Source organism: Schistocerca serialis, chromosome 8 (assembly GCF_023864345.2).
Source record: "Schistocerca serialis cubense isolate TAMUIC-IGC-003099 chromosome 8, iqSchSeri2.2, whole genome shotgun sequence".
NCBI classification, from domain to species: domain Eukaryota; kingdom Metazoa; phylum Arthropoda; class Insecta; order Orthoptera; family Acrididae; genus Schistocerca; species Schistocerca serialis.
The window spans coordinates 351,350,308-351,364,028 of NC_064645.1; the positions used below are offsets into that span (position 1 = coordinate 351,350,308).

Here is a 13,721-nt window from a genome sequence, read left to right on the forward strand (position 1 = left end):
ACAGGCTGAAAAACTTGCTTTGTTTCTGGATGCTTTGTAAACGGTCCTTGTGGTTTAAATTGGCCCAATTTAAAAATTATTTTTCGTTTGCATTCAGTAAGGCTGTCACCAAAATTTCCGCTATCTGACGAAGATATATTATGTAATTCCTCAGACTTATTAAGATCTTCGGTATGGGTTTCTTCTATTTCCCAAGCCTCTGCCAGACAATGTGTTCCAGATGAGTCAAAATATAAAATGAAGTAAAATTGATATTGAGAATTTTTGGAAATTATTCAAAACTGTCAGGCTAAAAATGTTAATGAAACAAATATTTAATTTCTTTAATTAAGCCAGCCACAGTGGGCAAGCGGTCTAGACGCTTCAGTCTGGAACCGTGCGACTGCTATGGTCGCAGGTTCGAATCCTGCCTTGGGCGTGGATGTGTGTGATGTTCTTAGGTCAGTTAGGTTTAAGTAGTTCTAAGTTCTAGGGGAATGATAACCTCAGATGTTAAGTCCCATAGTGCTCAGAGTCATTTGAACCATATTTTTCTTCAATCAGTCTTTAAACCAGGCCCAGTGAACCCAAATTCTTTCAAGGGCCTCCTTTATGGTGTGCAACGTCAAAGTGGGCCATATTTTATAGATTGCTCAGTCTCAAGATCGCTGCTGTGTGGGGGGAGCGAGGTGGAGAAGCGGATGAACAATGGTGTGGTGGAAGGAGTGGAAAAAAATAGGCATAACTTCCACCATCTTATTCAGAGCACACACAAACACACACACACACACACACACTTTTCCTGTTATGCCGCAAGACTGCTATGGTGGAAACTCGACGAATACAAGTGATATTTCAGGAAAGCACTTTCTTTGCAGAGTCATCGATATTCGTATGTTGTACACTTTTCTACCAAAGAGCATGACATTAAAGCAACTGATTCTGGTACAGATATTTCATGAGTACATAAGAGAAGACTGACAATAAAAATACTGTACTTATTAAAATTATACAATCCTGTTATGTGCCACTGAGGCATTGAAAAAGTAATAGATAATGTGCCGGGAAAATGTTTCCTCAACAAAGCAGTTATAACAAGCACAAAACATGCATGGCGTGACGGATACTGCACGTAACACAAATGATCACTGCATGTATTGGCTGATGTTTCAAAGCAGCACAAAAAATTCTAAGCATCACGGGCGAGATTCCTTCAGAACATACAGGGATCGTCATATTGTGAATACAATAGTGGAGTACAGGACTGACTTTGAGCTGGAACACGCTGGAACATCGTTTCGGCACCTCTGACAGAAGATTTTTTTGGAATCGAGTGGACCAAGTCCACAATGGGGATTGAAAGAAGTAGACTTATTTTAAAACGTAATGTAAAATAGAATTCACCAGTGTTATGAAAGAGTGTTAGCGATTTGTTTGCAAAAAAAAAATCACACGAATATTAATTTGCAATAGCTGCAAAACTGCAATGTATGTTGACTAACCTCTGTATTTGAGCTCTTTCCATTTGAAATCTTCTGTGAGTTTGATGTATATCGATAAATATTTCTGTTCGTCCATTTTACACTTCTGCAAAGTCTTATTTACAGTATGGTACAGTACGCAGTGCCATGTTTCATGACACCCATGACGACCTTGGGTGTCGAAACGATGCGTCACACGTGTGCCATATTTCATATTTCATGACACCCAAGGTCGTTTGGTCGCTGTGTCCCAACCAGGGTTAACTGCCCAGGTCCAAAGATCAGCCTGGCGGCGTCACTGTCCTGCTGAGATAGTTGTCCTATTGGAACACTATCTGGGCACGCACCCACGCCAGCAAAAGGTTAGCACGTGCAGAAATTTTAAAATTAGAGTGCCATGTGGTGACAGATTTTTATCCTTTTATGTATATAAACGGAGATACAAGTAAATCTTTTTTAGTCAGCACAATGTCGTGGTTAAATGAGTATTTGAGCACAGGACAATATATTTCAATACAGTACAATGGAGGAACTTTATATCCAGGACTGGTGGACGATATTGAAATGGCGGAAAGGGGGAACAATTTTAATGCTAATAGAAGCAACAGTATAAGGGCAGTTGGTAGGCAAGATGCTGCAAATGAAATTAGATTTGGTCAAAATCCAGCATATGACGATTTAGACGAAGAAGTTGTTGAATTTGAATTGGAGCTAAAGCTGGCAGAAGAAGCCAGTATTGGAGTGTGCCAGCGCCATCCATATCAGTATGGTGAGAAAGGTCACACAGCAATAGAAATGAATACAGCTGAAACAATGCTGCTGTTACCTGGAGTGACTGAAACAGCAGTAGATGGCGCGACCTTCAGCACCTCGTTATCAACAGCACAAATAGCTGGTGCTGCTGGTATAACAGCTTTAGCAGATGCTGGAGTCGCATACAGGACAACGAAATTAGTTGAAAGAGTGAAAAATAAAGGATTAACGTTCCCAGGTAGCGATTATGTTGGGCCTGGAAACCCTATAAACATAGACGCACCACGAAGTAGAGCTGATGCCATTGCTAAAGAACATGACGTTGGGTACGATCGCTTACTAAAACAAACTCGAGAACATGTTTTTACTGGAGAAGAATTTAGGCAATGAGTACAGCAGTTGGTTGCTAAAGGAAGTATAGACTTCGCCGTTGATTGGAGTCATACAAGAAATTGGTGTTCCTTTGCAGGAAGGTACAGATTGAAATTGAAAACATTTGTTGAAAAGAAACTTGAAAAAGTGAAAGTCCGAAAAAACCTGATGCCAAACAACAAGGTATGTGAATTTCTTTATCTTATGTTTTTGTTTATAATTGTTGTATTATATACTGAATATAATATTAACGTTTCTTGCCTTCAGAATTATGATTGGTCACCTTGGTAACGTCCAAATTTGAATCGAATGCATGAAGGCCAGAAACGTTATGCATATTAACAATGGCTAATGTCTTGTGTATGTCGTGGTCTGCCTATAGATCACGAGCGACCATAACTTCTGGAAATACATCATTAGCATCAACTGGAGAAACTACCACTCATCACGAAGACAACTTCTGTGAAGATGACTTAGAGCGTTCGAAGAAGAATCAGATGATCACAACACAGGTGCACTATTGGTTCCATATTCTGACTTTGACACAAATATGAGTGGTGTGGATGTAGATTCAGGAAAATGTACAGCACAATCGCAAAAGGCAAACGAGCCAAGAAAGAAAGAAATCATTACCAGGCACTGCAGCAGCATCAAGTGGAATGGGTGATTCTGCATATATACGTGATGTATCTTTGCCTGCACCATCCATTTTAGACACGGGAAACTTAACATGATATAGGAAAGGACATAGATATTTTACATATGGGCTGGCATACAAAGTAATAACTTATGAAAGTGCTGTTTTTATGATAACACCTTTAGCTGAAATTCCTGTCGATATACCGTTTTTGTACATGACACCATCTGAATTTGATTTACTTCTGGATAGTAGTAGAATTGTTCATTGCTCTGATAAAGTAATTGCCCATAACCCTAGGATTGCTTTTCCAACTAATTCGTCGAATTCAGAACTTGCAACTTTAAATCAAAATAAAAATATGATTACTAGTATTGGTATTAACATGAAAATTCCTGGTGTTAAAGTAAAGCCTACTGCATTTGGTGCTTCAGCACCTATGGAAACAACTAGTATTGACCATAAACGAGATTTATTTCTAATTTGGAACTCATGATATGGATATCAAAATAATGAAGATGCTTTTTTAACTACAGTTCCTGCTCATCAATTTGGACAACCTATTAATTTGAAATACTATTAATGTGTGTCAAGCACAAAAGAGAAAGGCTCACATAATATGGGTTGAAAACAGATATAACCATGTATTTCTGAAGTAGATACCGATGCATGTACAGGAAGTGTTGTTGTTAATTATGAATATAACCCTACATAGGTTTTCTTAAAATACCAAAAGCATGTAATTTTGATATTTTTCCAATTACTGCTAATTCATCTGATGTACCTCAATGATGCAGAACGAATGGCGAAAAGCATTGTAATCATTTCATGACTTGTGATAATTTTTTTACAATGCCAATAGAACCAACACAAATTCAAAAGCAACTAATAGGAGCTGTTAGTTTAGTAATGAATGGAGATAATTCTGGATACAACAGTTTAATAGAGAACGCTGACATTGCTTCTGCAGGCTACAATATTAGCCTTCATGATACTAATGTTCAAGCCAGTTTTCATGTTGGGATAAATCCTACACGTGTTTTAAGTACAAGTAGTTTAAGTTTAAGTTTAGTTAGTTCAAACTTCTGATATGATTTATATGTATAATGCAACAAGGAATGAGGAGTCATCAATATATAAGGGACAATATGAAATGAAACAATCGTCATACTTTTATTATATATATTGTAAACAAATTTGTATAGTACAGTGTTACATTAATTTTGAGTTTCAATAAACAATATGTAGTACAAACAAGTGTTACAATTATTTAATATTTCACATTATACATTTGTAATAAATTTTAAAAAAGCAAGTGGATACGGTTTTTCAAATGCATTTTTCAGTTCATCAAATTCCCTCCAACTGAACAGTTCTCACACGTACATTATTGAAATCAGGATGAGAACATATTATAGGTTGAGAATTAGATATTAATAACAATGGAGTACGTCGTAAAACGGCGTCTCCTTTATATTTTACATGAATGTCACATGCTATCACTTCACAAACTTTTTAAAATCTTCAATAGCACCTTCTCCCAATGAAATTTCATTACCAACAATAACATGTCTATTTACAGCTTCTTGAAGGGCAAATTGATTAGTCTAATTGTTGCATCGTCCATTGTGTCCAACAGTTAATGTGAGAGAAATTAACAATCGACAAACCAAATTTTACCATAGTTTTAGGTGGTCCAACCAAACAAAGTTTTCAATTTTTTATTAGAAACATAACATTCTGTAGCATTCACATCTTGCCACTGAGATAAACCATTATGGTTAAACCACACTAAATTTGTTAAAAATTTTGTAGCTTCATCTGTATCATCATTACATTGACATAAAAGTAATTTATTTAACCAACATAAAGAATCTTGCAAAGTGTAATAATATTCCCATACGACTGTAGCATGGGAATAGAAATATTATCTTCTGAACTGGAACCATGTAAATTTTCCAAACCTTTTAAATACAATTCATTAATAGTATTTTGGAACAACTCCATTCCCATCTCCAAATACCTTTTAAACTTTGGATCAATTAAATTAATAAAATACGGATGAGTCGATGGTATTCTCTGGATGTTGTTCTCTGGAGGAATGCAATTATAAGATATTAATAGGGAAAGTACCTTTTTCGCTGTGGTTTCAGCATTGCACCCTTTACCTGTAATGGTTGGCTGCCGCTTGCTATGAGGCCATTTACGTGTTCCATGACTGTCGAGCCATGTTCTGCACTGATCATTAATTCCAAAGTTTTCCCCTTCCAATACAGGGAGGGATCCTTCGATGAAACTTTGCCATTGTACAATTTCATACTCACCAGGTAATCGTTTATTTGATCCTCTAAGCCATACTTGTCCGCAACTTGGCCGTTTTTGCAAGTAGAGATATAACAATACATTGAGCCAGTTGATGTCGGATATGGCCGCGAATGCTCTGATGCGTCGACTCGTTTTTTTAACTCTGGTGGCAATAAATGAGTCAGTGTGGAAACGGCATCGGCATCGTCTGGAGGAGTAGATACAGTCATGGATAATTCTCCAGGTTAGTTTTGTGAGATAATATTAATTCGTATACACAATTTATTAACATCATCCAGTCCTCTGATGATAATAACGTCAGTGAAATACCATCACTCTGAGGTTTCAGAAATTCTAATAAGGTCGTTGAAGCAGAGGCAGATGGTGGTTGCGAAGAAATTTCTAATTGAATCAAATAGCTCAAAAGAAGGTTGTGTATTCACCTAAGAGTCCATTTCGTGTTGCCATGTAGATGTGTAATCTCGTCACCAAGTACATAAGTGCTTTCAGGGATGGAGTCGGAACCTGAGCTTCCAGAAGAGTGTACAGCATCTGCAAGACCTCGATGATGTTGTCCATTACCAATCTGCAAGCAAATTTTCAACAAAATTAGAATCTTCATCTTCTGAATCATATACACTAGGGAGGCCACTACCACAACGTACACTTCTAAATAACAGTATGTTTGCACAAAACATGCACCAGTGTCCATATTGCTTAATATGAGGCGGAGAAATTTCCCCAAAACTATAATAAGGACTTTTGCTTATTAAATGAATTTTACTATTTGGAAGAATACATTGTACTGATTGTTTTTGCCAATTTTCTGTTAATTTAGACAAGCATAATTCACAAATTGTCCAAGTACATTCTTTGGAAGAAATGTCAATATACAGCATGGTAATTTTGAATCTGCTTTGCCAAAATGTGCTTTGTGGAAAATTGCACATAGTAAGTAAGCACATTGTTGGCCACGGAATTGGTGTATTAAGTGTAATTTTTTCAGCTGCTTGAAGAGCATCATTAATTTTTTCGCTTACAATGGGAACATTACCACTCTCAGTAAAAATATAACTTTCTGGTAAGCGATATGCATCCAACATAAATTTCATTTTGTTATAACAAAATTTAACAAACTATCGTCTTCAATACTATGTGGTAAACCAAGATCTAATGCATCAATTGCATTATTAAGGTTTCCACAAATGACACTACGTGCAAGTTTATACAAAGATTCCATTATGGAGATGTATACTCACTGTTGTGGTTTCCTCCATCAGGGATGATCTGGCAACTGCAGAAACTGAGCACATGATGTGTGGACCTTCTGTTTCCCTCCCTTATATACCCAAAAATCCATCCTGTTGCTAAGGTACATTTTTATCTGTCACAAGTTTTTTATTATTTCTTCTCGTGCTATTCTCATGCCAACCTTTTGCTGGCATGGGTGCTTGCCCAGATAGTGCCCTGAAAGGACAATTATCTCAGTGGGACAGTGACGCCGCCATGCTGACGTTTGGACCCAGGCAGTTGACCCCGGCCGGAACACAGCGACAGCGACCAAACGACCTTGGGTGTCATGAAACATGTTACGTACGTATACTGTAGTGTTCGTACTTTTTCGATATAAAATGTGCCTTTGTTTCCTTGGGTGGGCTATTTTTTCATACTCTCCATTTGTGGCCAATGAATGTTGTAATAACTACTATTTAAGCATATTGATCTATGATGTTTTTCAAGGTGCATCAAGATTAGAAACAAATATTTGTAGCAGTTCTAAGAATTAATGGTCTTACAGAATATATAAGCAGGAAACTCAACACATCGAACATACCATTCTGAAATTTATATCGCTGATTCAGACGTTTTCTCCTAACCTATAATCCACAAATTCATCGATCTTACTCTAAAAATCGTCCTTCTAACGAATTTTTCATCCAGCTAGTTCTCCTAGGGCACTATTTTTTTGGTATTTGAGGTATCATCCAAGACCACAACACAGAAGCCAAGATGGCGGCAGTCTTAGGCCAAGTATTTCAGCGCTACCCTAATACGAATAATTTACAAACTTCATAAATGGAAAGTAGACTCTAAACTGCGTAAGAAATGTCGTATTGTTATGTATTTTTCTATATTCAAACTTTAATAAAAAGTTGTCACTAAATCCACAAATTAAGTAATAAACTTAAAAAGTTGTCACTAAAGCCACAAATTAAGTAAGAAGTACTCTGTTGCCCGCCCACGGTAGCTGAATTGTCAGCGTGACAGATTGTCAATCCTAAGGGCCCGGGTTCGATTCCCGGCTGGGTCGGAGATTTTCTCCGCTCAGGGACTGGGTGTTATGTTGTCCTAATCATCATCATTTCATCCCCATCAACGCGCAGTTCGTCGAAGTGGCGTCAACTCAAAAGACCTGCACCAGGCGAACGGTTTACCCGACGGGAGGCCCTAGCCACACGACCTTTTTTTTTTTAGTACTATGACGAAGTAAAATTTGGAGATGCAACTCAAAATCAAATCCAAACAACTACTACACAACACATGTAAATGGCATATTTAGACACTAATAATAATTTGCAAAACAGAAGCTACATAGCAATAATAAATGAAGCGTGTAACTAAAGCTCAAAATTGTATTAAACAATATGCAGTTAATTCTAGTCACTGTCATTACGTAATATGCTAGAAGTGATTTGATTTTGAGCACCTGTTAGATTTATTTGCTGCTCAGCTTGGCCAAGCTTTGCGTTGTGTTATTTTTGCTGCAGTGTCTTCATGAGTTCCTCTTTTTTGTTTGACTAATGTTCGAGCAATTTCCTTTGAAACACAGTTTTCATTCAAGAGTTTTGCGTAATTATTAATAAAAATATTTGAAAGCACTTTAATACTTTTCTTGATTATTGTCTTTAAAGGAATACCACGTTTGCACACATCACTGAGGTTACTAGTGGCATTTTCACACAATTCAGTTCCTAACGCAAGTACTGCATCTCTTTGATTTTCTAGTTTGAGAAATTCTGGTTCATATATGCTGCTAATTACACATGGAAATCATTGGAGAAGAAGGACACTTCAATCCCCCACGATTCAGTTGGTTGAAATAGGAAAGAAGTTCTTTGGTTCCACATTGCAACAAAATTTCATCCTCTGTCTGTAACATTTCTTCACAGCCTGAACATTTCTCACCTTTTTGCAGCTTTTCAAGCTATCATTACAAACCGAGACTTTCAAATCTTCATCCATCATGGGAATGTTTCCTAGTTCCTTTAGAGCAGGTTCTGATTTATCTAAATTTTCATACGTTTGGTGTTTAATGCTGTAATTTACTTTTGCTGCAAAATCATTTGATGTAAATTCACCATGTTAATTAGATCTGAGCTTTAGTAGACTTATTACTTTGAGTTCCCTCTCAGATTCCAAGATTTTCTCAACTAAAACATTATATGTGCAGCCGCTTAGCCTTCTACAGGGTGGCGCAGATGGATCGGGTGGTTTTGAAGTGGACTGTACGTCTGGAGGGGGGGAGCCAGGTGTTCGGCGACTTCGTCCTGTTGTGGGGGGGACGGGAAGTTTCAGTTGCAGGCTGGCAGTCAGTCGCGATGGCTACGTGGTCCGTTGAGCATCGTGTTTTCGCAGTGGAAGAGTTCATACGCAATAACGAGTCAATTGTTGCTGTGACGCGTGCCTTTCGCCGGCGTTTCAACATCCCACCTCGCGGTAGTGTTCCTAAGCGAGATACGATATTGAGTTGGGTGCATAATTTCCGCACTACTGGTTCATGTGCTCCAAAATGGACGCCTAGACCGCCAACAATAACAACGCCTGAGAACGTGGAGCGTGTGAGACGCGATGTCACTGCGAGCCCACGTCGATCAACGAGACGTCGTGCTCAAGCTCTTGGAATGTCACGTCGGAGCCTTCAAAGGATTCTTAACGAAGAACTGAAATTCCACCCCTATAAAATCCTGTTGGTACAGAAGATTCTCCCAACAGACCATCTTCAAAGGCTTCAGTTTAGCCAACAGATGTTGGAGTTATTGGAAGATGTAAACCTGATTATCATGATGTCTGACGAGGCTCACTTTCACATTAACGGATACGTAAACAAGCAAAATTGCCGTTACTGGGCCGACACTAACCCAAGAGATCTACACCAACGGCCTCTCCATAGTGACAAAGTGACGGTTTGGTGTGGGGTTTCTAAGGTAGGGATAATTGGTCCTTACTTTTTTGAAAATGAAAGGGAGCAGGCGGTTACTGTTAATTCGCAGCGTTATGTGAACATGATTGAAGATTTTCTTCTCCCACAACTTGAAGAGAACAATTACGACATGGGCAATATGTGGTTCCAACAAGACGGGGCAACTGCACATACCGCTAGGATATCAATGCAAGCTGTACGCGCTCTGTTCCCTGGCCGTTTGATTTCCCGTAATGGAGATGTCCATTGGCCCCCTCGCTCGCCGGACCTCACGGTATGTGACTTTTTCTTATGGGGCTATTTAAAAGCAAGGGTCTACATGAACAAACCCCGGACCATTCAGGAGTTGAAGGCAGCAATTCACACCGAAATCACATCAATTCCTGGTGATGTGCTTGAGCGGGCAATGCGGAACGTTAAGGACCGACTCCAAGAATGCGTCGCTCGAGAAGGAGGGCATTTGATGGATGTAATTTTTAAAAACTAACATTACTATTTTTTTGTTAATAAACTTCCATTGTAACTACACATTTTGCACTTTATTTCAATCCAATACCTTTACAATTGACAGTTTGACAAGTATTTTAAAACCACCCGATCCATCTGCGCCACCCTGTATAAGCTCCAAATCTTGCTTCTAAAGCATCAGTATGTAATTTTGCTGTAAGAATGTAGGACCAGTTGTAAGTGTTAAAAATGTATCTGCATAACTGAACTGTTGTTGCAAGTGTGTGAGAGAAAGCAGTATATGTTTCATTGGTTAATTTTCCATGAATAGGCAATGCATGCCAGATATAAGATATGTTTTCCAATTTTCAAAAAATACAAGTTTGGTGTTAGTAGGTCCAGTGATTAGGCTAGAATTATCATCTGATGTGTATCTGCCTTTCATGGGATGCTGTACATTAGAAACTGTCCACCATTTAATAGTTAATTTTAAAAATTGAATAGTGCCATCAGAAATCTCAATCCCCTGTCTTTTCAAAATTTCTAGTGCTGCCACATTTTAGAATCAAAAACACTGAGAGCAAGGATACCATTCTGTCTCTCAATAGCTTTGGGGCAAGTTTCAACAGTTTATTTTTCTCAGAATGAAACAGGTTCCTCAAATCTGAAAACTTTGCTTCACTGATGGTATATTCACATGCAGCATTCCCTTCATCACTGTGTAGGAAGGTATTGATGAAAGCAAATTGTTCCTCAATATTTGGCATTATGAAGGATTCATTTTTTCCATTCAACCAGTTATTTCTGATACACTTAAGCAAGTGCACACTGTCAAACAGAAGAAAGAGAAATTTGGATGGAGCGATACATAAGCTGATACATTTTACTAGTAGTGCTATGGTTATCTGTTACCAGGCATATAACATAATACTGAAGCTCATGCATTAACTTTAATACATCAATTGTCATTTTCAGTAGTGTATCAGAATTAACATTTTTTACAGGAAAGAGAACTATTACTTCTTTATAATCAGAATGTAAAGGTGATGCCATGAAAACCTGTGTTGTACCTGCCGTTGTAGTATCTGAAGTATTCTCAGCAACACCAAGTATCTTTCCTGCCTTATAAGAGAATTTTGAGTTAACGTAAACTTCATCTAGCATCACTGAAATTACCTTGTCACTTTCCTGAAGAAATTTATTTTTTTCTCTCAAAAAGCTACCTGTGATGGACCAATACAAGGTTTATTTGGACCCATTTTGCATAGAAACTGCCTTAGACAGGATGAGGTAATGTTAACACATTTGTTTTTCTCAGGTGATGGTAGGCACCAAGAAATGAAAAGGAAATGGTTGCTGCCCATATCGAAAGCTCAGGAGAATATCTACTTTGCTTTGTTATTGCAAGTTGTAATTGCTCCAAAACAAATTCTATTTTAGGTGCTATTTCAGTGTCAAAATCACTACCAGCTTTCAGTGCTTGTTTGAGAACATTGACTAAAATTATAATCTTGTCAATGGTGCCAGTAGAGTTATCTGTGAAACCATTTAGGTGACTCACCAGGTTATCAAATTTCGTCCACTTGTCAATTTCAAGTTCTCTTCCTCCCTAGACTGTAATATCCATTTCAAGGTTTCTGTAGGCAAACACACATTTTTGTGAAACACTTTTACTTCCAAGGAACTTGGTATCTTGAAGCACACTGAAACTTATGGCACATCACTGACTGAATCATCCTTTAATTTAATGAAAGATACATAGTCATCCTTTACTAAAATTGTAAATGGACAAACATTCCTTTTCTGCACTTCGCTTTTCAAATGCTGAAAGTCAGGTATATTGTCATTTTCGCACCACTTACTGAAACTACATTCATCACGTTACAGTAGCTGTTGAACACGAACTTCAGGATTCTTCCTTTCCTTAGGAACTGGTACTGTGTGATAAGAAGGTTGATTAGGAAAGATAGTTGGAATTGCATCATTTGTTAGTTTTGGTATTTTTCGTGGCACACGTATTGGTTCACTGTTTTCCACAGGAAAAATGTCTTCCCTAACCACAAACTTAGGTTCAAAACGCATACCACACTTTTATCGTTCACTACAAAATTATCTCTATGAATTAGTTTAATCCATTTGTTCCTCAATGCTGTTTCTTTGGGAAACTTGAGGTATCGTATGATCTGCCGTAATTGGATTTACATCCTGGTACACAACAGCTACGATCCATCACAAGAACAGTTTACACTTTAAATTATGCCGAGCTTACTACAGAATCTAGAAAATAAATAATAGCGTTGCACTTGTGACGACATTCACAGCATCTAGCATACATAACAGATTAGTAATAAATGCTTTCGCTTCTCTTGAACGTCACATACACAATGTTACACACACATGTTATGGAAACACAAGCGCGCTGAAGTGACAAGCACGCTGGTTTGTTTCCCCCACGATTGCCGCCATATTGTCAACTATCGGTATCTGCCTTAAGGTCTGATTTATTGTAGGTGGTCTTGTATCATCTGTTATTTTGTTTTCGTTACGCGTGACAAAGCGCATATATCTGTAAAACATACTTTTATAAACTTTGGTTAAATGTACCGTACACGCTGATACTCGTAGCTCCCGACCGACAATACATCAGAAACGAGTCAATTCATTCCGAAAAAAAATTACTGTAACATCGGAAGTTTGTGTTAGAATGAAATTTAATTACGCTCGGGACTGAAAAAGACTTTGTAATTCACCTTGACTGAAACTCCTGTTAACCAATAAAATTAACTATTAGAGCTAATGTATTTCTGCCTAGACCAAATTTTTTTTAGCGTTAACCATGAGTTCGTCGTGAGCGATTTCGCGCTAGCGATGCTAATCAGTAACCAATTACTATATTGAGTAAAATTTTATTAAATGCTTACGTAATAAAATCTACATTGACTAATTTTATTTTAATTGCCCTTTCCACACCACATGTGTTGGCTGGAAGGGATCTGATATAAACTCGCCGTTGTACACAAATTTAATATATCACTATCTTGTTAACTGTGCATGATAAAAAATCTATTTAATTAATATACTTTGCACGAAGCATGTAAAATTAAACATCCATGTACATACAACTAAATGTGGGAAAAATTGTGTATATAAAATTACGGAAAATATTTTCTTAGAAAGGTGTGTACTACGTGTGTACAAACGTAGCGAACACACTGCTCGCATGCAGTAACCTAGTGCAATTTGCTCGACTAGACAATTGACCTACATGCAACTTTTCACACGCTGCTGCTCTCGACCGACATACATCGCATGCATTACCCTTAATCTAACCCTATGGTATGTTACTATATTTTCAAATATAATTATGTATGTGGGTTTTCTAGCCATACTGACTGACCGCGCACAGAAAACTCCAGTTGATTACGATTGGGCACTTTTATTATGGATCGTATAATTACACCACACACAGGAAAAACATTTCAGACAACTTAAACATCTAAGTAAGTCAAAAGCCCACACCGTCCAAAGAACACAACAGTCCAAAGAC

At 37.8% G+C, this 13,721-nt stretch overlaps 1 protein-coding gene across 3 annotated transcripts; it reads right to left on the reverse strand.

Annotated features, from left to right (window-relative positions):
- Nucleotides 1-4,390: 4,390 nt before the first annotated feature.
- Nucleotides 4,391-13,124, reverse strand: LOC126416292 (uncharacterized). Of its 3 annotated transcripts, XM_050083945.1 has the most exons (3): nucleotides 6,786-7,326; nucleotides 5,970-6,112; nucleotides 4,391-5,734 (listed from the first exon to the last, which is right to left on the reverse strand). In XM_050083945.1, exons 1-3 carry the CDS (start codon nucleotides 6,837-6,839, stop codon nucleotides 5,080-5,082), a joined length of 852 nt encoding a protein of 283 aa, XP_049939902.1. In that variant the 5' UTR covers nucleotides 6,840-7,326; the 3' UTR covers nucleotides 4,391-5,079. The 3 variants fall into 3 exon arrangements, 1 of the variants encoding a protein (XP_049939902.1); XR_007575430.1 differs by lacking the exon at nucleotides 6,786-7,326 and adding an exon at nucleotides 11,736-13,124 and having other exon boundaries at nucleotides 4,391-6,112; XR_007575431.1 differs by lacking the exon at nucleotides 6,786-7,326 and adding an exon at nucleotides 8,234-8,889 and having other exon boundaries at nucleotides 4,391-6,112.
- Nucleotides 13,125-13,721: the final 597 nt, after the last annotated feature.

Coding starts and splice junctions, on each gene's coding strand:
- LOC126416292 (XM_050083945.1), bottom strand. CDS start 6,839: ATGTGCTCAGTTTCTGCAGTTGCCAGATCATCCCTGATGGAGGAAACC. Junction 6,113..6,785: donor TGATGGAGGAAACCACAACA/GTGAGTATACAT, acceptor ATTTGCTTGCAG/ATTGGTAATGGACAACATCA. Junction 5,735..5,969: donor AACACGAAATGGACTCTTAG/GTGAATACACAA, acceptor CTACTCCTCCAG/ACGATGCCGATGCCGTTTCC.